The 24,350-nt window shown below is 39.2% G+C and overlaps 1 protein-coding gene across 1 annotated transcript in view; it reads right to left on the bottom strand.

The window, feature by feature from the left end:
• Positions 1–24,350, bottom strand: part of C1H9orf85 (chromosome 1 C9orf85 homolog) — a 56,230-nt gene that overhangs the window by 21,013 nt on the left and 10,867 nt on the right. The window contains exon 2 of the mRNA XM_028893880.2: positions 3,451–3,557. Within this exon, the coding sequence (XP_028749713.1) occupies positions 3,451–3,557 (107 nt within the window). The remainder of the gene's footprint in view (positions 1–3,450; positions 3,558–24,350) is intronic.

Here is a 24,350-nt window from a genome sequence, read left to right on the forward strand (position 1 = left end):
GAGCTGCCACAAGGCAGAGAGGCTAAATTAGCCTGCCATGGTTCTATGGTCAGAAACAGTCCTATGGGTTGGTTGTGGAGAGCAAGGAAGCCTAGCCCAGGAACAGAAGGGCACAGAAAAAAGCATCCCTTCTCTCCTGAGTCCTGGACCAGATTTTTATCAACTGACAGTAACCCTGGAAACTGACAGTCCTGGTCAACCTCTGGAGCAACTCACCTGTCATTCACTGCTTTAAAGCTAGAGAGAAGCAGCCCGGGTGGATACCTGACACACACCTGCAGCGTGACTGATGACTCCAAAGGCCTAAAGGAGACTTTTGTACAGACTTCCGGGCTATGTGTGCTTCCCCATTCCTGATGCCCTGGTGAGATACTCACTAGCTAAATCATAAGCCACTTTGGACATGATCAGTGAAGTCTCAGGAGGGTGAGACCCTGTCTGGCTCAGACTGCAGGGTCCACTGTGTTAACACAGGCTCCTGATACAGAAAGAAGGTGCACTACTGTCTGAGTTAGGGTTTCTACTGTTGTGGAGGGACATCAGGACCACAGCAACTCTTTTAAAGCAAACTTTTAATTGGGTGGCTTACAGTTCAGAGGTTCAGTCCATTAACATCATGGTGGGACACAATGGTGTGCAGGCAGACGTGGTGCTGGAGAAGAAGCTGAGAGTCCTACATCTTGCAGGCAACAGGAAGTGGACTGAGTGTCACACTGAGAGAAGCATAAACAAAAGAGACCTCAAAGCCCGCTCCCACAGTGACACACTTCCTCCTAAAAGGCCATACCTACTTCAACAAGGGCACACCTCCTAAAAGTGTCACTCCTTTGGGGGGGCCATTTTCTTTCAAACCACCACAACTACTAAAATGAAGACACCTCTGGAGGGCACTGAACATTTGTGACAGACAGGCTTGATCACAGCATAAACCACAGTAAAGACAAGAGTCCACAACCAAGTCAGCTCCTACCCTTGTACACAGACCTGGACGTCTCTGAGTGATACGGCTAACTGAGGTCTCACTGAGGTCTCGAGAGGAAACTGCTCAATGAGATCCTCAAATACAACCAAAAGGGACATTCTAGCAGATGATCAAATCACAAGGAAGAAATGTGAAATCTACACAGCACAACTCTTCAGAAACACCAGAGTGGGTACAATGCCAGGAGATTTAAGGTTTACTGTAAGAAATGAACACTGCACAGGGTGGTGGTGGCACATGCCTTTAATCTCAGTACTCAGAAGGCAAATACAGGTAGATCACTATTAGTTCAAAGCTTGCCTGGTCTACACAGTGAGTTCCTGAACAGCTAGAGCTACACAGTGAGACCCTGTCTCAAATAAACAAAAAAAGAAATCAACAGCTGCAAAAATGAATACAAATACCAGACTAATTCAACCCAGGACCTAGGAAGGAAAGTCAGCAGTATAAAACAAAAGTCACGGCCTGAGGAAATGGCTCAATCAGCAAAGTGCCCACACAGAATCATAAAGATCTGTGTTCAGATCCCCAGTACCTACAGAAAAGGTAGTGTCTGCCTGTAATCCCTGTGCCAGGGAAGTGGAAATGGGGAACCATCTTACCTAAGTCAAAATGGCTATCGCCAAAAGAAAAAAAAAAAACCAAACAAACAACAACAACAACAACAAAAACACAAATGAGGGCTGGGAATACACGTCAACAATTCAAGGGTATGATGAAAGAACTCTTATAAACACCCGATAGGAATGTAAACTTTGTGCAGCCACTATGGAAATCAGTTTGGAGGTTCCTCAAAACTGAAATAAACAAACAAACAAACCTAACAAGTGGAGACCTTGTTAGTACCAATCCTGGGTATATTCCTGAAGGACTAAGTCAACATACCATAGAGATACTTGCACATCCACATTCATTGCTGCTCTATTCATAAGAGCTAGAAAGTACACTACACGACCTTCAGTAGATGAACAGGTTTAAAAAACAACAACACGGTACATATATGCGATGACAAATTAGTCACACAGAAAAATGAAATGACATTTGAAGGAAAATGAATGGAACCAGGAAATACTACGAATACAATACTACAATTACAATATTGCCTGTCTTCTCTCTCTCACATAGATCTAGGTGTGTGTATGCCGTGCTATTAGAAAGGGGCCATGAAAGAGGAAGACAAAATTGTAAGGGACGGGGGTGGGGGGGGTGAGAAGGTGAGGGTAATGGAATAGCTGTAGTATGAAAGCACAAGTAGGGACTGTTTGGAGGGAGGGAGAGGGTGGGCAAGAAGGGGGCAACAGAAGGGGAAGACCCTCTACTAGAATAATGTATAACGACACAAATATGTGCAAATGCCGTAACGAGACCTGTTAACTTTGAACGCTAACTTACATGGTTTAATAGATAGATTAGATATAGACAGACAGGTAAACAGATACATAGATACCAAGTGAAAAAAAGAGAAATGTAACTACTTTTAGTATTTTTGCCTTACATATGCATATATAAAGCAACAATGACCAAGTATATTCTAACAACTACTACATGAAACACCAAATTAAATAATATAAAAAGAATACACTAATATTTATAGTAAATATAGTCATGTTCTTTGATACAGCTATTTTATCAAATTGTTCTTACTCAGCTGAAATAAAGGATGATACAAAAGTGACCCAGAATTATAGAAAGGTTAAGGGAAGAGAGATAAGAAACTAAGCTGGGTATCTTTTTTTTTTTTTTTTTTTAAGATTTATTATGTATACAGTGTTCTGCCTGCATGTATGCACTACAGGCCAGAAAAGGGGACCAGATCTCATTACAGATGGTTGTAAGTCACCATGTAGTTGCTGGGAATTGAACTCAGGACCTCCGGAAGAGCAGCCAGTGCTCTTAACCACTGAGCCATCTCTCTAGCCCCTAAGCTGAATATCTTTTCATCTTGACTTAAGTCTCCAAATGAAGGAAACTGTAAATTACAAACCAGTGATTCATATATGATAGTCAATTTTAGTAATCTTCATGGAATTAAGAGGTCAGACTCCTTTTAAGAATTGGCATAATATCTGTATATAATGGCACAGGCCAATAAATCTCAGCATTCTGGAGGCTGAGGTGGGAGGGTCATTAGTTGGAAGCTGGTCTAGATCACACAAGGACACACCCTTTCAAAAAAAATTCATAAACACAATCTATAGTAAATACTACTACTTAATCAGTGAAAAGTAACATTTTATAATAACTAGGCTTTTCCCACTCTTCCTCAACTCACCTACTAGGAAGTTTCTATAAAAATTGGACAAAACCATGAGTCATCTGTCTGCTTTCATAAACTAAGACGTGGCATTCAAAATGAAATTCTACAGAAGAGGAGAGGATTGTTTTTATTTTTTCTCAAGTTTATCTAAACACATTTGAGAGTTAGAAAATGGACACTATGACACACATATCACTGGGAAAGAACTCACCACTTCTTAGGCTTTGACAGTGGTTTGTACTTGCTGTATTTTACACGCCACTCAAGAACTTCTTTGCAGCGCTGACACACTCCATCATGAAGTTTGGCATTAATTTTCTAAAAACAAGTAAAAATACATAAATTAAGAATCACATCCATAAGCCAATATGGCAAGTCCCATTAAAAAGGTTCATGGGAATGTTTTAAAAATAACCTTGAGTGGGCAAATGTCTCAGCAGGTAAAGGTGCTTGCCAACAAGCCCGAGGACCTGAATTCAATCTCCTGAACCTACATGGTTGAAGGAGAACCAACTCCTGCAAGTTGTCTTCTGATTTCCAAGTGCATGTGATGGAGCACACACCCACACGTGCACACAAAAAATAAAAACAATTAAAAAGTTAAATGCAATAACCTAACTTTATCTATATAACAGTCCATGACATAGCATGTGCTCTATGTATATTATTCAACTTGGTTCTTTAAAAGCCAATAGTTCCTAACCTGTCAACATGTTAAAGAGTTTCCAAGGTGACATTGACAACTTCCTCATTGGCCCTGAATGATATGAATACTGGATAATTAAGACACATGAATTTTACTGTTTGTAAACTAAACCTACATAAAAATCTAATAACAGAAACACAAGATTATTATTTCAACAATTCAAATTCTACCAATGACTCTGAATTAAATTGAAAATTCAGAATTATCAGTTTATTTGGGATGGCAGTAACTGAAAGTTAAGATGTGCCAGTGAGAAGCAAGCAGGAAGCCAAATGGCATTTTGTTTCTTTTTTTTTTTTTTTTGCTCCTATGTAAGGAAAATGTTTTACAAAGGTTCCTTGGAGGCCCAGCCTTAAACAAACAGAACTCCTCCAGCTCTCTTGGTTTTATGAGAATACAACATGAATGTACACATGATGTAAACATGGACAGCTAGTAAAGAAAGGACTTTATGAGGAAAGAAAACATTTAAGACTTTATTATCAAAATGTGTTTGTATGAATAGGCAAGTTTAAATGTACCCTAGGTCCTCTGTTAAATGTACCCTAGGTCCTCTGTAATAGTTTCGTATCTTATGTAAGACATGTTCACATGCTACAGGATTTAGGTTCTGAGAATTCTCTCATTTCTTTTGATGAAAGAGGAAGGCTGGTCTTTGCCCATTGTTGGAAAAGATATTTGCCATTGTAAAGGACATTTTCTTTTCTTTTTCTTTTTCTTTTTTTTTGTTTTGTTTTGTTTTGTTTTCTTGGTAAAATTTCTCCAAGGGGGGAAAAAAGTACATCACACAAGATGCAGATTCTTTGGGTGGCTATTCCATAATGAGTTAAAACAGTATTTGGATTAGGTCAGCTGAAGCAAACAACTGGAAAGGCCCTGCTAGCCAGAAAAGCTGATGAGGGGGGCTGGAGAGATGGCTCAGAGGTTAAGAGCACTGGCTGCTCTTCCAAAGGATCTGGTTTCAATTCTCAGCACCCACATGGCGGCTCACAATTGTCTGAAACTCCAATTCCAGGGGATCTGGCATCCTCACACAGATATAGATGCAGGCAAAATCCCAATGTACATAATAAATAAATAAATCTTTAAAAAAAAAAAAAAGCTAGGGGCTGGAGAGATGGCTCAGTAGCTAAGAGCACTGGATGCTCTTCCAAAGGACCCAGGTTCAATTCCAGGCACACCCACATGGCAGCTCATAACTGTCTCTAACTCCAAGATCTGACACCCTCACACAGACATACACACAGCTAAAACACCAATGCACATAAAATAAAAATAAATAAATTAAAAAAATAAAAGCTGATGAAGGTGAAGTAATCTGACAAAACTTTTATTATAAGAGAATATATTTCAAGGGCATTTTCAACATCCATAAAGTATGCTTTAAATACTTATATCTCAGCTGAACTCTCATGAAGAGTACACTGTTACTTATGAACTATGTGTGGGTTTATTCTTTCTTTCTTTCTTTTTTTCTTTCTTTCTTTCTTTCTTTTCTTTCTTTCTTTCTTTCTTTCTTTCTTTCTTTCTTTCTTTCTTTCTTTCTTTCTTTCTTTCTTTCTTTCTTTCTTTCTTTCTTTCTTCCCTCCCCTCCCCTCTCTCCCCTCCCTCCCCTTCCTCCCTTCCTTCCTTCCTGGCATAGCAATAGACAGACACAGGCAAAGAAAGTTCAGCATGTCTCCCTCTGTTTATTGTCACCATGCTATACTATAGAGAAAGCTTCATGCCCACACCAAAGCCCTCTGCTCACTGTCACCATGCTATATACTACAGAGAAAGTTCTGTGCCCACATACCAAGTCCCTCTTCCTCTGCACTCTGGCACTCAGTTGACCCATACAGGGATGGCTAAGAGGGGCAGACTTCAAATTCACAATTTGTCAATGGTCTTACATCATCTGCTGCTTGAAAAATCTTACAACTTGTATTTGTGTCATTTAACAATTTTAAGACTACGTTAATGGCTTTGAACCAAAGTCACAACGTGAAACAAACTTTCTAACTAGAGTAAGTATCTGAGGATGCAGGAAATTTCATTAGCTGCAATTGTAGTACATTAACATACACTGCTTGCCAACCAGGAAGCATTAGTTGGTTTCTTGTTTGTTTCTCTATACAATTTCTGACCAGTTCATCTTGATTTATGAAGCCCTGCGTAATTTGGAAACTGGTTTCCTTAGGGTGGATCAACTGCAGAACAAAACAGGTCTTTGTGGGAACTTGTTCTGAGTGATCGGTGAGGTAGTATAAACAGAAATCTTGTGTAGGGGTCACGTGATCAACTGGAACTACTACAAAATTAACTTGGTTTTTATGTGTTAAGAAATGAATGAGGTTGGCAACAAAGACTATGTTCACTTAAAAGTACATGCATACAGAAAGAGGGCAATTCCAGAGAGGTGAGCAGAGACAGCCAGATCCTACTTCTAGGAATTGCTCCGTGCCGGGCAAAGGAGATGGCAGTCTTACCTCACACACTCCTATTTATGTCTAATCCTCCTTCGGCAACTTGTTTTAGTATGCCCCTCAAGGTAGACGGTCACAGGCTACTGTGCAAATATAAATTAAAACTTGGTTTATGCTGGGTGGTGGTGGAACACACCTTTAATCCCAGCACTCCAGAGGCAGAGGCAGGTGGATCTCTGAGTTCTAGGCCAGCTTGATCTACAGAGTAAGTTCCAGGACAGCCAAAGCTACACTTAGAAATTCTGTCTTGAGAAACCAAAATAAATAAGTGTGTGTGTGTGTGTGTGTGTGTGTGTGTGTGTGTGTGTGTGTGTGTAGAGGGAGAAAGAGAGAAAGAGAGGGGAGAGAGAGAGAGAGAGAGAGAGAGGGAGGGAGGAAGGGAGGGAGGGAGGGAGGGAGAGGGAGAGGGAGAGAGAGAGAGAGCGAGAGCGCGAGAGCAAGCGCACTAGCAAGCTTGGTTTAGAAGAAAGATCAATCTGTTCAACAGGCTGCTTTCTAGATCTTTTATTTGTTTTTTTGTTTTGTTTTGAGACAAAAGTCTTGCTATGTAGTAGTCCTGGCTGGTCTAGACCTTGGTGTATAGCCCAGGTTGGCCTTAAACTCATGGCAATCTCCCTGTCTCAATGTCCTAAGTGTAGGGATCACAGGTATACCCCAGCACATGTAACTTCCAGATTTTTAAAGGAGTAAAATTGTACATACTTAGGAATTAGTTGCAGAAAATCAGGTACAGAAAAATGAAGTGAATACTTCTTAAAAGTCAAAATTAATGTAGTACATCAAAAGATACTCCTAGTGGAACGTAGAGATAATGTCTTAAAATGCCTTTGCTTATCAAGCCATACCAAGCATATGTTACCATGTAATTATCTCTGCTATGAATAGTCCATTGCCAGACAACAAATCTTCCATAATGGAATCCTAACTAGGAACTGGGTAAGCATTTAGAGTCTTGGAAGGTAACAAGAGCAAACTAACTACAACATGTATCAACAAGTAGATGAGCATTTCACAAGTTATAAAGTATCACTTAACAGAAAGATACACCATTTGGAAGAGGAAAGGAATTTAAAACAACTAGTAATTTTTCTTTAGGATGCTTTTGGTATGAGGTAATTATTTCAGCAGTGCTGAAATCAAAACAATTGCAGATGTCGTGTCTCATTTCGCTTGATTGGGAAAAAAAATTCTTAAAGGAAAATGTCTATTCCAACTGCTGCCAACAGGGATCACCATAGATGGGCCTGGCAGCCTTGCTGCAGGTAAGTAAGGAGTTTTACTCAGAGATAGCTAGCTACATTACTGCTACTCTGGAAATAGGAACCTTAATGTTAATTATATTTCAAGTGCTCTACAGGGGCAGGGCAGAGACTAGAGAAGGAGGGAGGGAGGGGGAGAGAGGGCGAGTGTGTGTGCTTGCTCTGGTATTGGGGAGTGACATCCTGAGTGCATGTGTTATTCACATAGGCATGGCCTCAGGCCCATGAAGGAATGCCAAGGCCTTCCTTCTCCCTGGGGTGAGGATGAAGCATGAGAAAGCCTTAAATCCTCTGGTCATAGGTCTATAAAGAAGGCCCAGTACATCACAAGACCACCTTGAAGAAATAGTATTATCAATTGAGCCCTTCTACCACGGAAGTGTCAAATCTGCACAAAAGTTGAAACAATCTGGTGTGGTGGCTCATGCCTGTGATCTAACACTCAGGAGACTGAGGCATAAAATGGCTATGCGTTTAAAGCCAGCTAGACTACAAGTTGAGACAATCTCAAAAATATATGTGTATTTACACAAACCACAGACATACAGGAGTTTTGCTTGAATGCGAGTAGCAAGCCATGTATTATGAGTATATAATTTATGATATTGGAAAATAATGCTTTAAAGCCTCTATAAGCTGCATATGTAACTCCGGAGGTTGCATGTCTTTTCCTGTTGCAAAGAAAAGATTTTAAGTTGTAAAGTCTGTTATCAGACATGAACAAGAAAATATTTAAAATTTGTGTGAATAATTTGAGATTTATGAATTTTATGAACTAAAACATAAACTACAAAAAATGAAAATAACATTATTTCTGCACATCCCCACCTCCTCGGGAGACTATGGTCTGAGAAAAAGAGAAAAAGAGAAAGCTGTCATTGATGGTGTGGTGTACATATTATTATTCACACGCAAGTTTGTTTTTATACATACTTAATATGGAATTTGAGCTTTTGGATGGTAACAAATTAATTGTAATACAAGCCGTTTTTCATTTCAGCTAACTTTACAAATAAGCATTCTGAACAAATAAAAGTGTCTGGTTTAAAAATATATATGTGTATTTATGTATGTAGATAAATATATGTATACGTACATACATGGGTTGATTTCTACATCTAGCTATAGGCACAACGCCTAAAGACAAGCACGGAGTCTGCCCTTCCCCATTCCATGTGTGTACACACTTGCAGAAAGTTACAGACACGGAGGCATTTTTCAGAGTAGCCATACATTTTGTGAAGACCAGTTTTCCCAAATGCCTTTCAGAACTTGGAACTGTAAAATCTGTTTCATCTGCAAAGGCATGCAGTGTACTCACTGTGGCTTGAATCTGCATTTCTCTAACATCACAGCGCTGCATTTCTTTTCTGCAATGCAGCCTCTTGTTGAAGCATCTCATCTGCTTAGTCTTCTGCCCAGTTGTCTTTTATCAGACTCTTCATGTTCTGTACTTATTCTGAATATCAGCCCTTTGTCAGATAGATGTTTTGAAAAAATATTCTCACAACCTAAGATGTGAGATATATTTTTATTACCCCTATTTTCTTAGCAGCTGATGTCTTTAAATTTTAATGAAGAGCAAGACAGTAAGTTTGTGAATTATGAATTATACTTTCTAAAATCTAAGAGACTTTTGTTGGAGAATAACATAAAATTTCTACTTGTTTTCTTCTAGAAGTTCAGCAATTTTAACTTTTACATTTAGTCTATAACTCATTGTGAGTTCATTTTTGTACAGTACAGCATACTAAGAGAGGTTCTTTATCAGTTATACACAATGTCCAATTGTTCCAGCACCACTGGATTGCCTCTATTTGCATTAAAAAATTAAGTACATGTGGGCTTTCTCTGCACAAAACAAACATCCTGTCATTAATATATGTGACCATTCTTTCTCCAATACCTCATCGTGATTATGGCAGCTTTACAGTAAGATGTGAATCAGTACCGAGTTCTCTGATTTTGTTCGTTGTCAAAATTGTTTGACTATTACAATTTCTTTTAAATTTCTATTTAAATTTAAGAATGTTTATTGATTTCAACAACAAAAAAGCCTGCTATGGGTTCGATTGGAATCACACTGAAAATATAAGTCAATTTCGGGGAGAACTGGCATCTTAACAATATTGAATTTTCTTTTAAAACAATTTTTTACAATCATTTATTCATTTTGTGTGGTGAGTGAGTGAAGGATGCCGCATGCCATGGCATGCATCTGGAGGTGAGAGAACAACTTTTGGGAGTTTCTTATCTTCATCTGCCATGTGGGTCCCAGGGATTGAATTCAGGTTGTCACACTAGGGGCAGATGGCCCTGTCCTGGTTTTATAATACATGAATACTGCATACCCAGAATAAACCACAGTTCGTTATGATATTATCCTTTGAATTCACTGCTTTCACCATGCTGACATTTGTGGGAGATTTCTGTTATGTCATAAGTGATATACATAGTTAAATGAGCTTTTTTTAAAAAAATAATTTTGCCTAGTTCTGGTGTCTAGCTTAAGTTACTAGTAAATTCATATACAATAGCTGAAAGGACTTAAAACAGGTTTTATATACCTCAAAATACTACATTAAAAAAACTAATAGAGAATACATTCAAATCCATAATTTTAAACGTTTATAAATACAAAATGGTTTAGTCATACTTCCACCACCCTCAATATTTGTATTAACTAAAGAAACTCCTCATGGTAAATAGCTTGCCCCCTAGCTTGATTATACTTAGACATATTTAGGATTCAACTTTTTTGTTTGTTTGTTTGTTTTTTGTTTTTTGTTTTTTGGTTTTTTGATACAGGGTTTCTCTGTGTAGTCCTGGCTGTCCTGGACCATACTCTGTAGACAGGCTGGCCTTGAACTCAGAGATCCACTAGCCTCTGCCTCCTGCTTTAATCTGCTGGGACTAAAGGTGTGTGCCACCACTGCCTGGCAGGATTCAACTTCTTCTGTAGATAAAATGACTAGGGCAGGGAGGAAAACACTCAAATGTCACACGGAAGTATCTCACACACCTTCAATAGTCTATAAATGCCTCTGTCTCTGTTGCTAATCCCCGTTGGTGTTTTTGTTGTATATTAACAACAGTATCCACTTCTGTAAGGTTATGGCTAGAATGTATTATTTTATAGATGAAAATAATGTTATTGATCATATTTAGATTTAAGACAGTATGCACATTTTCCTATGTTCACAAAAAAAAAAAAAGGTATGCTCATTTTTGTACGACTTGATCAGTTCAGGACACCGAGACTGCTTCCTTAAACATCAGAAAAAGTGCTTGTTGCACAGGCATGAGGACCTGAGAGGCATCCCTAGCACGTGAAAAAGCGAGGCTGGGGGCACACCTGCAACCCATCACTGGAGCACAGACAGGCCATTGCAGGATCTCGCTGGACAGGCAGCCTAGACAATCTAGCTCCAAGTTCAGTGACAAACACCGTCTCAATAATATATTAATAGTGTGAAAAATGACAGAGAGAGAAGACACATGGCTTTGACCTCTAACCTCCACATGTGCACACCCACAAATACAAAACATACTCACACGTACATGCACACACTCACATATATGTAATATGCATATATACCCAGGTACAAATTTTCAAACTAGCTTGTTTATTTGCTTGAGACGGGGATGTCTATGAGTCCAGGCTAGCGTGAGACTCCTTACGGAGCCCAGTACTCCTGCCTCATTCTCCCAGATACTGGGATTATAGGAAGTGTGCCACCACCATATACAGTTTTAATGTGATGATGAGAAATGTGACTGTCTGCCACTCTCAGGATTAATTGGGTAAGTTACTGAGTCTTACTGAGTTTATGTTTTACTATTCCAGAAAATGATTCAGTAATATGATTAACCCAGAAATACTTGCCAGGTGAATTCTAGTAATGAAGTATCTACAGAGAAATGTAATACAGGTAACTATTAGTTTCCATTTTTAAAGAAAATGATGTTTTTCGAACAGTATTAGAGATTAGCTATAAACATTTTGAAACTCCTATTTCTGCAACATTGTTAATTAGAGATTAGCTATAAATATTTTTAAGTTTTATTTAAAAAAAAATGCCCAGTCTCCCATTAGCAAAACACTCTAGTATTCTAAAATATCTAATTTGTATGTATGTACCAAATACATAAATGTTTGGTTTTCAGCATGTATCATTTTAGTTAAAGATGTCTAAAGCATAAAGTGAGGCCCACCTCTATTGTGGCATAGAATAACATTTTCCACAAAGCCCATCTTTCTTTTATTTACTCTAAATTTATCACAAGTATAAAACACCAATAGGAGAGAGGCAAAAATGTATGTACACTACTTCTCAGATGCTCCTCTCTCTCAGTGAGCCTCTAACCTAAGTCCTTTCTTAGAAGCCAAGAAAGAATGTCGATTCTTCTCCCACTTTCCTTGTTTACTCAATATCATCTGGAATAATAAACAATCCCATTTTCACCAGGAAACTGAATATAAAATGAGTTTGGGTCATTCCAAACAATGGGCTATTCTCTCCCAAGTTGGCAGAGCTATTGTCAGCTGCAATTAAACAGAGTGCCTGTGCATAAACTGGCTTACTTTGGCAGCAAAGTACACAGCTCTGATTTTCACTGAGAACTTCATAGACGCTCACTTCAAAGGCACACCACTGGCCTGCAGGTGGGAAAATGTGCTGGGATGTTCTCCTGGTAGAAGAAAGCCGTTACAACCACTTCATGTAACTCACATTTTATTCCTCAGGTGTTGGGGATCTAAGGGCAGCACCTTGCATACTCAGCAACCCTCTAGCACTGAGCTGATGATCCCCAGCTCTACTCACTCATTGGTGAGGAAAACAAAGTAAGATGGGATGCAGAATGTAACAAATACTTTCAACCTATTTCCCTAACTGGTTGTTTCCAAGCTACCTTCACTACTCACTCCAGGACATTTTCAGCAAGAAAATCATCCAAGAAAAACTGCTCCGAATAGAAACAAACAGTTGAAGTTCTGGCTTCATGGGGCACAATCCTTTTCTCCATCAGATTTCACCGTAAACATTGACAGTGTCCATAGTTCCACTTGGGGATGTTTTGTCTTTCTCGAAAGTAAGGTTCATCTTAAAAGGAAGGGCCTCAAAGATCTTCAGCCCATCTCTCCTTTCAGGATCCCTGGCCGAGACTTCCTGGCTTAGTCATGGACTTCCTCTTTCTCAGGGCAGGTGCCTGTGCAGTCATCCTTTGTTCTGAGACTGTTTACTCAAGGTCAACAGAATGCATAACTTCAGCATTAGCAACCAGACTCCAGTTCCAACTGATGTGATATCATCTGATGTGGCCAACTGCACAGAAGGAAGCAGGTCTCCTGCAGAAATCCTTGATACCGTCAATTCCCAGATTCAAAGCAGTCACTATCTTAGCAATCAGATCCATTCCTTCTCTGTCCCAAATGTCATCTTTGAAAAGGCTCCTCCGTGGTTCCAGTAAACAAATTCCAGGTCACTTTTCACTCCTTCATGGCCTCGGCCAGGGATACTAAAGAAGAACAGAAATGTCTGCCAAAGTGCTGCCGTACCTGTGAATTTATTGCTATTCAATAAATTTTGATGTCATAGAAATGCCAGGCATGTTCATCTATGTTTCTGACCCAGTACGGTCAGAACAAATGTAAGGCTCTAAATTTGATCCTCATCACTTTAAAGCAAAGCAAGTGAACAACAACAAAACACAATTACCAAGAGTTGTTTTCCATTGTAAAATATCTGTCGTGTGTGTGTGTGTAGTGTTAAATTCCTATTTTGATAACACCATACATCTGCAGAACTCTTTACATTCTGCAAGTTGTTATTAAACAGTGACTCAATCTCTCTTCCCCTTGACCCCATGAGTGAACATTCTTTCTGACTACTCACATTACTTAAGTGCCTCATACAATGGAAATACACAGTTTTCGTCATTTTGTAACTACTTTATTTCACTTGGCAGTATCCTCAAGGGTCACAGAAGCAGAATACCTCAGAATTTCTGTCCTCAAAAATGCTAACAATGTTCCACTACTACATTAATATACTCTGCTTATCCAGTCATACCTCTGGGGGCTCTTCTGTTTCTTCTGTTTTAGCTGTCAGAAACAATACTGCTATAAACAGACCAAGCTTTCAAATTCTTTAGGGCAGAATCAGACGCAGAGTTTTAGGACCTTATGATGATCCTGTTCCTAACTTTTTAAAATGTAGCACTGGCCCATACATCTTTATGCTAATGCCACACTATTTTTATTAGCTTTGCCATCATTTTTGAAATAGAGAAATGTCAGTTCTCCTTCTTAGTTCTTTTTCAAGATGCCTTTGGTTATTTGGGATCCCTTGAGATTTTGTGAGTTTTAGAGTTTTTCATTATCTGTACAGATGTCCCTGAACCTCCAAATTGGACTGAAGTGAATTTGTAGATAACCTCAGTAGCACTGATATCTAAATATTAAATCTTCCATTCAATGAACATGAACATGAGGCATTTTTCATTTATCTAATGCCTTCTACTTTCAAATCCAGCAATGGCTCACAATACTCACTGTGACTCTTTTCTATCTTTAGTTAATTCTATGTTTCCAGTCTTCACCAAACTATTATAAAGGAATTATTTAATTCCCTTTTCAGAGTACTAATTTTTAGTGGACAGACATGTAGCTCATGTTTGTGCATGGATTTGTTCCTGCTCCTGTGCTGAATGCATTTACTAGTTTTAACTGATGAAGTCTGGGGAATTTTCAACATATAAGGTCATAACAGCTAGCTATTAATAGGGTTACTTTTACCTCTTTTTAATTTGTGTGCATTTTATGTCCCTTTTCTTACATAACTGTCCTGGCTCCAACTTTCAGCACTAATTGACAAAAGCAGACAAGCAGTAACACTTTCCAGAGCCAGGTTTAGGCTGGGTGTGTTGGTGCAGATCTGTAATGCCAGCACACGGAAGGCTAAGGCAGCAAGATTCTGAGTTCAAGGCCAGCCTCACACACAGCTACACTTTGTCCCAACAGCTCAGAGCAAACAAGCAGCAAACAAGCAAACAAACAAGTAAACCAAACCAAAAACCCATTTATACTTTCACAGCTAAGTTGCTGCTCACTGTGAGATTTTTATAAGTGGCTTTTTTATTTTGAGGGAGCCTTTCTATACCTAGTTATTGAGTGTTTTATTGTGTGAGTATTGAATTTTGTCAACTGCTTTTATAACTTCAGTTCCAATAGTCATACAGATTTTTCTTTCATGAACTCTGTTCATGTGGTACAAGTGCTGAATTATTCTTATATTCTAGCAATGAATCCCACTGGACTTTAATGTTTAATCCTTTATTATTTACTTACTTGTTTTATTTTTATTTATGTGTGTATGTGTCTGTATAAATGTATGCTGTGGGAGTGGGGGTTATCCACAGAGGCCAGAAGAGGGCGTCAGATCCCCTGGAGCTCACGTTTCAGGCAGTTGGTAGCCAACTGATGAGGGTGCTGGGAACTGGACACAGGTCCTCTGCAAGAGCAGTTCTTAACCACTGAGCCCTAGTCCTAGCCTATCTAATCCTTTTTATAACCTGCTGAATTCAATTTGCTATCATTTTCTTTTGCCTGGTGATTACAATAGCTATCATATTGCCATGATAAAGTGCAGGCAACAATAACCGTAAGTGAAAAGGACTCAGCTTAGCCACAGTCCTAGCTATGTTGATTCTGTTTCCATGATGAGGCAGTAGCATGTGATAGAGGATATTCACTTTATGGAGAACAGGAAGCAGAGAGTTTAAAAAAAAGATACCGTATAATCCCCTAGTGACCTACTTCCTTCACCTACATACCACCTCCTAAAATTCACAGACCTCATTAAAAAACACCACCAGTTAGGGGCCTAGACTTTAACACAGCCTAGGGCAGGACACTTCAGACTCCAGTGATGTCTTAGTTACTATTCTATTGCTGTGATGAAACACCATGACCAGATGACTTATAAAAGGAAGCATTTTAATGGAAGCTTCCTTACAATTTCAGAGGGTTGATCCATAATCATCAAGCAAGGAGTATGGCAGCAGGCAGGTAGGCATGGTGCTGCAGAAGTAACTGAGAGCTCACATCTGGTCCACAAGTTGCAGTAGCGAGTGAGACTGGGCCTGGTGTGGGCTTTTGAAACCTCGAGGCCCACTCTCAGTGACACACCTCGTTCAACAAGGCCATACCTCCTAATCCTTCCTAAACAGTTCCACCATATAGGGAACAAACATTTAAACATATGAGCCTATGGGGGCCATTCTCATCAAAACCACCACAGGCAGTAGTAGAGCTCAGAAGAGAGACTGCTCTGTGGTTTTCTTGTAGTGTCTTCATTTGGCTGGGATAAGGGTAATATCATAGAATGAGTTAAGATGTGTCTCCTGTAGGCTTGGGGAGATCAATGAGTTTTCCTTTAAATGCCTGGTGGACTACCCCAGTAAAAGCATCAGGTCTAGAGTGCTTCTTCATTGGGGATTTTTCTTATTTCTGATTCAATCTATCAACTATAAACTGACTCATTTTCCATTTTGTCATGATTCAGACTAGGTTTGGTACTTCTAGAATCCTGTCTCCTTCAAGTCAGTTGTTGAAAGCATCGTTTTATAATCTTTTTTAATTGGGTAGAATTTGCATGAAATTGCCAACTTTCATTTTTGGTTATTGTCATTTGAATCTTCTTTTCTTGTTGTCATTTAACCTACGTAAAAGTTTGCCAATTTTGCTTGTATGTATATTTTAATAATTTCTTTTTTGAGATTAATATAATTATATCCTTTCCCCCTTTCCTTTCTCCAAACCCACTCTCATATATTCCTCTTTGTTCTGTTTCAAAATCCTAGCCTCTTTTTTTCATTTGTCATGGTTACATACGTGTGTGTGTGTGTGTGTGTGTGTGTGTGTGTGTGTGTGTGTGTGTATGTTGCTAAATACATAAATATAACCTGAAAACTCTTTTGGTTTCATTGATTTCTGTCTTTCTTTTTTTCCTTTTCATTTTATTTGTCTAATCTATTTCCTTCCTTCTGGTGTCTTTTGGGATGGTTTCGGTTCTTCTAGTTCTTTGCCAGTTGCACTGCAGACATGGAATGCTTCGGAATTTGCACATGGGTTTCTGGTACAGTGCTGCTTCAGGGTATTCATGGTATGTTATGATTTTCATCTACATATTTTCTTTTTCCTCGTGATTCGATTGATCTATTTAATACAAGGATATGTTTCACCTCTACAAATTCGTGAATATTTTTAGCTTGTCTTCTATTACTAATGTCTGACTTCACCCATTATAGTCAGAGAAATTACACTGAGCAGTAGGATTTCTATCATTTAATCCATCGCATTAAGACTTAAGAAGAAGGTAGATTTTGCTGCTGTGGGGTAGTGTTCCTTATGAGTTCACAGGCTGACTGTGCACTTAAGGCCTCTGTTCCTGCTTATGTTCTGTCTAGTTGGATCCTTTATTCAAGGTCTTCACCAAAGGTGTCACCTGTTGCTAAGCTACTTCTCCCATTAAGTCTCTAGATTTTTGCTTCATTCAGTTTTAGTGGTCCATTATTAGGCACATGAAAGTTTTTAATTATTATATCTTATCATATTAATTTTTAATGCAATGTCTTTGTCTCTTCTAATTTTTTTTTTATTTAAAGTCTATTTTGTCTGACATTTGCAAAACCACCTCTACTCTCTTTTGCATGGACTATTTCTTCCATCCTTTAACTCAGAATCTCAAGATATTCTCTTGTAGACATTGTACAGCCATCCTTAAATCCATTTCACCAATCTCTGCCATTTGGCTGGACAGCTAAACTCTAGTTTTTCACTACTGAAAATTAAACCTAGAGCCTGCTAAGTAGTGCTCCACTACTGAGATTATCAATCAGCTCATTTATATTTTATTTTCAAACAGGACTTTACTAAGTAGACTTGAATTCACTCTGTAACTTCATTCTGCCAAGTAGCTTGGATCATAGGTCTACACTACCAGTATTCTACACTGTTGTATACTGCTTAGATATCTCAATGTAGTTATTTATAACAGGTACTGCATTGGTTACTTTTCTTGTTATGACCTAACAAGAAGCCATTTAAGTGAGGAAGGTTTTATTCTGGCTCATGGTTTGAGAGACTACAGACCATCATGGTGGAGAAAGCATGGAGACAAGCAGCTCCATGGCTGCAGGAATGTGTAGCTAGGTCTCTTAACCTCACATCTTGGCAGACAAGAAGCAGAGGGTGCCCAAGTGTCAGTAGAGTCAGAGATCTTTGAGGCTCATCCCTAGTGAACCACTTCCTCCAATGAGGCTCTATTTCCTAAAGGTTCCAATACCGAAGCCTGGGGCCAAGTGTTCAAACACACCAGCCTATGGTGGACACTTCACACTCAAACCACAGCAACTATGACACCAGCATTCTTGTTATCAAAAGAAACCTAGTAAACTAAATAAACTGAGTACAAAAGACTGCTACTATAAATTCATAAACCACATGCCTAATCCTTTATAAAAATTCTCCCTGCCACTTTTACAACATTCCTGTGGTTAGGGGTAGGCATTAATTATCCTCATTTTGCATATGAGAAACCTGAAGCTCAGAGAATTAAGAGATTTACCTGAGGTCACAAAATTAGTCAGGAACATCAGAGACTAAACTCATCAAAAGATGACTCTGAGCTTAGGGCATGGAATTAAGTTAAAAGTGGAAAGTGTCCCCCTACAGCTTTCAAGGTCTTCTTTGTGTTAAGAATGAAACAATAGAAACCATGCACCCAATTCTGCAGAGCACACACATTTCCACTTGTAAGGTGTTATAACTTGACCCTAAACTGCTATCCTGGTATGCTAGCTGCTTTGCTAATAGGGCCAAACCTAAGGGAGTCTTTGCAGTATACAGTAAATTATTTCTGTAAAGAACATTCTAATTCAGAGAAGAAAATATTATCTTCATTAAGCAATGTTCTAGAAGAGGAGGACACCTGTTCACCATGCTGTTCACAGATCAATATCATGTGACAGCCAAACAATGAAGGGTCAGTCACAGTGAGCAATATGGACTAACCTGTGTACAATTCACCTGGAATGCAAAGAGCCCCACTCAAACAGCAACATGGAAGTGTCACGAGGCAACACTCATAGTTTTATAGCCACTCATTAGAACTTAGTCACAATCTGAGATCTTGTCCAACCAGTAAGGTATGCCCTAAGTTAGTGATCTTTAAAGAGACAAACTAGTCACCATTGTTACACAGATTTTAAACAGACTGGAATACCCTTTCCTTCCTAATGGCATATACTAAGAATGTGTGAATTTAACTCTTTCACGTAAGTAACAAACAAGCAAGCCACAAACCAAATGACTTACCTTTAAAAATAAATCTATGCATTAAGTCATACACTTGGAGGCAATAATGAATGAGCAATTTCCACCTGGAAGCCAGCAACATCTTCAAAGATAATTGCCTTATTCTGATGACATTTATGTCACTGGCAATGGGGTGAAGAGCTAAGTCACTTGAGTGGGAAAAACTAGGTTTATTCTGTGATTCACTTGGTTTAAAACTCATTTCACATATGACTTCCCTAATTAATGTTCAGTTGAGAACATTTTCTTGTTGTTAAAAGAAAAATAGTACAAAGATATTTTTGAGCAAATGAATATAAAAAGCCAAGGGAAAAAAGTAGATTTTAATGAAGAATGCAGATTATCTATAATAACTACCCTACTACAACATTTTATTCCTTTTATTCCATTTTAATCCTTTTCCTTGTCTTCTCAAATCATCCGTGTATGGAGTGAAGAAAGTGGTATTGTTATTTAATGTTATTCTAACTTACAGAGTTGATGTAACTCATCCAGGGCTGTCGAAAGAGTGACTCAGTAGCCACAGTAGCAGACTGCTAGGTTTTTTCCGACTCCAAATTTAGGACTCTTTCCAGTGTATCAACCTATAAATGTGTCACGGATTAGAATTAAAGATAGTATGTACCATGACCATCTCCGCTGTTCATGGGAACAGCTCAAAGTAAAACCTAATATGTATCTGGCACTGCATACGGTACCTCAAAGATCCCAAAGATGGATCATGTCCAGTCCTCCCCTAATGGGCTTCATATCCACAGAGAAATAAAGCAATGCATATGGAAGGAATCTGAAGAGCAAGCAGTGTCTGTGGAGGAGTGCCTACGGTGCTTAAAAGAAGAGGTTGGCTGCGGGCTTCTTCAAACTGGGTTCTCAGGAGGGTTTAGACAACAGATCCTGGCTAATTCACAGCCTTCAAGACTCCAAAACTACCACCTCATGGCACTCAACTCCCCAGGAATAAAGCATCTCGACTGCTGCGACAAATCTGCAAGGCATTATACGATAGAAAACACATTTTATGCTTTCTGCGACCACTGTTCTGCTCAAGTCTTCAAAAGGTTTCTGATAGAAGCCTACAGAGCTGCACAGACTATTCACAACACATCTCCTTTGGGTATTCCTTATACTGCTCCAGTCAGAAAGTCAAACTAGAAATAAGTTCATGCACAAAGAGAACAGGAAAGGGAACTTGGAAGCCTTTCCCGAAAGGCATGTGACCTGATAAAGACAAATGAGGTAGTTCAGACAGCTGCTTCTACAGGAGGATACATTCCTGAGTTAAATGCTAGGACTGGGCTGGAGAGACGGACCAATGATTAAGAGCATGCACTGCTTTTGCAGGGAACCTGAGCTTGGTTTCCAGCACTCTCACTGGATTGCTCACAAGCCCCTATAATTCCAGCTCCAAGGGATCTGACCCCGCTGGCTTCAGTAGGCACCATCATACATGCGCACATACCCACAGAGAGATGAAAGTACATGCATGTAACTAAAAATTAATAAAAATAAATGCTAGGATACAGGAACAATGTTGCACTTCAACTTTTTCTTTCTTGCACTGCCAGAGTTCATACCCAGGACATCAAGCATACCAGGCAAGCAAGCACCCAATTACTAAGATATAACCCCAGCCCAGCATTTTAACTCTGTACTAACCCAACTGAAATTTCATTTCTAATCCTCAATTCAGCTATTTAATTTAAAAACAAAAACAATAACAAAATACCCCAGACACTTTTATTATGAGAAGTTTTCAGGGAGCTGGAAAGATGGCTTAGCAGTTAGGAGTGCATACTGCTCTCGTACACTGCTCTTGCAGAGGACCCAAGTTTGGCTCCTAGCACCCTTATCAGACAGCTCACAACCACCTACAGCTCCAGCTCCAGGGAGTCCAAAACCCTCTTCTGGCCTCCACAGGCACCTGCACTCACATGCACATATACACACAGACACAGACACAGGTACATACTTTTAAAACTAAAATAAATTTAAAAAAAGGATCCGCCACTCTCAGACCATCAAGAGGGCTCAGCTGATAAAGGTACCTGCCACCAAGCCTGACAACCCAAGTATGAGCTCCACGACATGCATGGTGGAAGGAGATAACTGACTCCCACGTACTGTCCTCTGACATTCACACATATGCTCTGGCACATATCTGCGCACACACAAAATACAAACACACGGCTAAATAATAAATAAATAAATAAATAATATTTTTAAAAAAGACCTCCAGTGCAATTGCTCACCCCTGTTTTTTATACGGCGGCCTTACCGCCCAGCCAGCCCATCAATTCTTCCCTTCCTCTCCACCATGCTGGCATGGACTCAAAGCCACAGCTGACAGCACAGCCTGACAAGTGCCTTGGCAATGCTGATGCTTCTTTGCTGTGGCATTCCTACTCCCCTAAAACAGACCCAACCTTCAGCCGCCATTTATTTAGATTTCAGGGTGAGCTGAAACCTAGAACTGGATATTTGACTTCCAGCTCTGCCTCCCCTGTATGACTCAATACAACACTAATATTATACTTCATGGTCTGATACAGGTGCTTGTATATTTTTTCCAAACTGGCCTCGAACTCACAATCCCCTTGCCTCAGCCTCTGGCATTACAGACATGCATCATTATGCCTTGCTTCTGGGTGACTCTTTAACTCTGACATCTAAGTCACAGCCTAGAACTACAAAGAATTCAAAATAAAAAAGACTTCCTTTATAACGATCTTTAGACACTGACCCATTGGCCACGTTGAGAACCCTGAAGCCTTGAAACTGAGAAGAATCTGCTTTTTTTAGGAGTATTCACCCCACCCCTGTGAGCTAGTGAAACCTCACTCCAAATGGCATCTCCTTTGCCATAAAGCTCTTGTAAAGCTCTTGACAGATCCTTCTATCCGAAGTCTAGGCCTTTGTCAGTGTTTGAGGAAAGCTCCGTTCCCATCACATTTGCCTTCTGGGGTTAGTTCTTTACATAAACTGGTTGCTTAGCTAAGTCCTTCACATCTCAAGTTCCATTTCACTTTCATTACTTTGGACTTCTAGGTTTTAAACAATCTATCAGGATAATCCCCCAAATCACAAATGTAGTCATTCTCCAGTCCTGTCCATGGCTGTCAGACAGCTATCCTACCAGGATGGTTAAACTTCTGGAACCAGCACACAGGAATCTGATTTACAGAATTCTGCCCTTGTTTTGGGGGTTTTAAGATGTTTTCAGTCATTGACAATATCAAACACACCTTCTCTTGTGGAGTCCTGCACAGCTTCTTTACCAGGACACAATAGATAAAGTCCTCAGTTGTGCAACTCACAGTTTGGAGTTTTCCTAAAATGCTTAGAGCCGATGAGTAATCTGCTCAACCCATGTATGCAAGCCTATTTCTGCACTACGCAATACAGTAGCCACCAACTAGAGGCAGCTACTTTAAATGAACTGAAGTTAAAGTTCCAGTCCTCAGCTGCACTGAGAACAGTACAGGTGGTGACCACACTGGATGGCGCTGGAAAGACGACCCGAGGCACTACAGACAGGTCTACTGGGTAGTGCTGCATTGATGCATCAGATCTGAGAATCACTACTGCCCTGGAAGTGAATTCACATTTTATAATCCCTGCCTTTGACTGGCAGTAAAGCTTGGCTTTACTTTGTACAGGATTCACACTCTGCTTCCAGGCACAGGCATTCCATGGACCCGCCTTTCTCTTTTGTGGCATTCTCTCACATTAGACAGCTGTTCTGACTTTGTCTTTGCATTATTCTGAAATCCAACTAGAAAAATCTTGACTACCAACCATATTATATCACACAATTGTAAGTTTAGGAGTTGTCTATCTACCTTATGCCTTATGAATTTTCTTATTCCAAAGACCGAATTTTATTATTGCTTATCTGTTTAGTGCATGTATTATAAAGGTCTCCATATTTAAACTATATAAAAGCACTTGTTCACTTTTTATGAGTGATGTAACCTTTGTCACAAGCCACCGCCTCTGTGAAAAGTCTCAGTCAAACATACGTCCAATTTTCCAGCATTCTGCTTCCTCCTTAGTTCTCGCCAGTCAGAGGACACACAGCCTCTGGCTTCATGACAGTTCTTGTCATTGTGACACTCTCCATAACATTTTTTGCTAGAAGCATCTTTTTCAATTGTCTAAGATCCCAGGTTTTTTCTGTCATTTCATGGGGGAGGGGGGGTTCACTCAGCCATTTTGAATTAGAAACATCAATAAAAAATTTTTTTCTGGACAGTAAAAACCAAGTCTTAATAAACACATCTCTAGGGAAACCTTAAATTAGAGTTAGAAACCACAGTAAGCCATGACTTTGTTCAAACATCCCAAGGAACAGCTGACCATGGGCAGGATCAAATAACTGCCCATACATTCCACACAAAAAAATAACCACAATGTTCTCTTTTATACAGATAACAGATGATAACTTAACCCATATGACTCCTACAACTTTATAAGAAACAATCAGTGCCATCATGTCATCCAGTTTATAAGAAACTTGAGATCATATTACTATAGAATCTTGTGACAAAGGCTTCTGATGGTATAGTGAACATTCACTACACAAGGATATACCATGATGTCAATCATATTACTCAAATTGATGACTTCAGTGACATGAGTAACTTCAAGACAAACAAGTCAGCCACCTGGTAGGAAAGGGCTGAGCAAATAACAAATAAACCTTCACAGAATAACAAAGCATTTAAAGTAATCCCTAGCTTAGCTTGGAATTTCAGACCCATGATGTTGTAAATGACCTACAATATCAAATGACCTTCAAAATGGGGTTTGAGTATTATAAAGGTATAACAGAATTCTAATGATGAACCATAATTTAAAATACACAAACAGCTCCATCATCTACAAGAGTTCTTCCTGTTAATAGCATATGACTCCATCCAAACAAAAACAAACAAAAAATATACCATACAATTTTGTTCCCCAAAAACTGAATATTTACATTAAATTTACAGTGTTCTAACTGTTCCAACTAGAATAAACTTGCTAAGATATTAAAGAACTATCTACCGTAAGGTTTTGAATTGTTCTTTGACATTCCGAAGATACAGGTAAATCACAAGAGTTAGGATTTTAATTATGTATTCACCTCCAAAGCTATGGGACAGTTCAGGCTTAAAAAGGGACAAATTGGTCACTGTTGGAAAATCAAGTCACACACATTCTTTTTGGCCAAAGGAGGATTACTTGAAGCTATAATATACACATGAACAGTGAAGCATCAGGATGCTGTTCTACATCCACTGAACGCCATTTCTGTGGGTT

Source organism: Peromyscus leucopus, chromosome 1, assembly GCF_004664715.2.
Source record: "Peromyscus leucopus breed LL Stock chromosome 1, UCI_PerLeu_2.1, whole genome shotgun sequence".
Lineage (NCBI taxonomy): Eukaryota > Metazoa > Chordata > Mammalia > Rodentia > Cricetidae > Peromyscus > Peromyscus leucopus.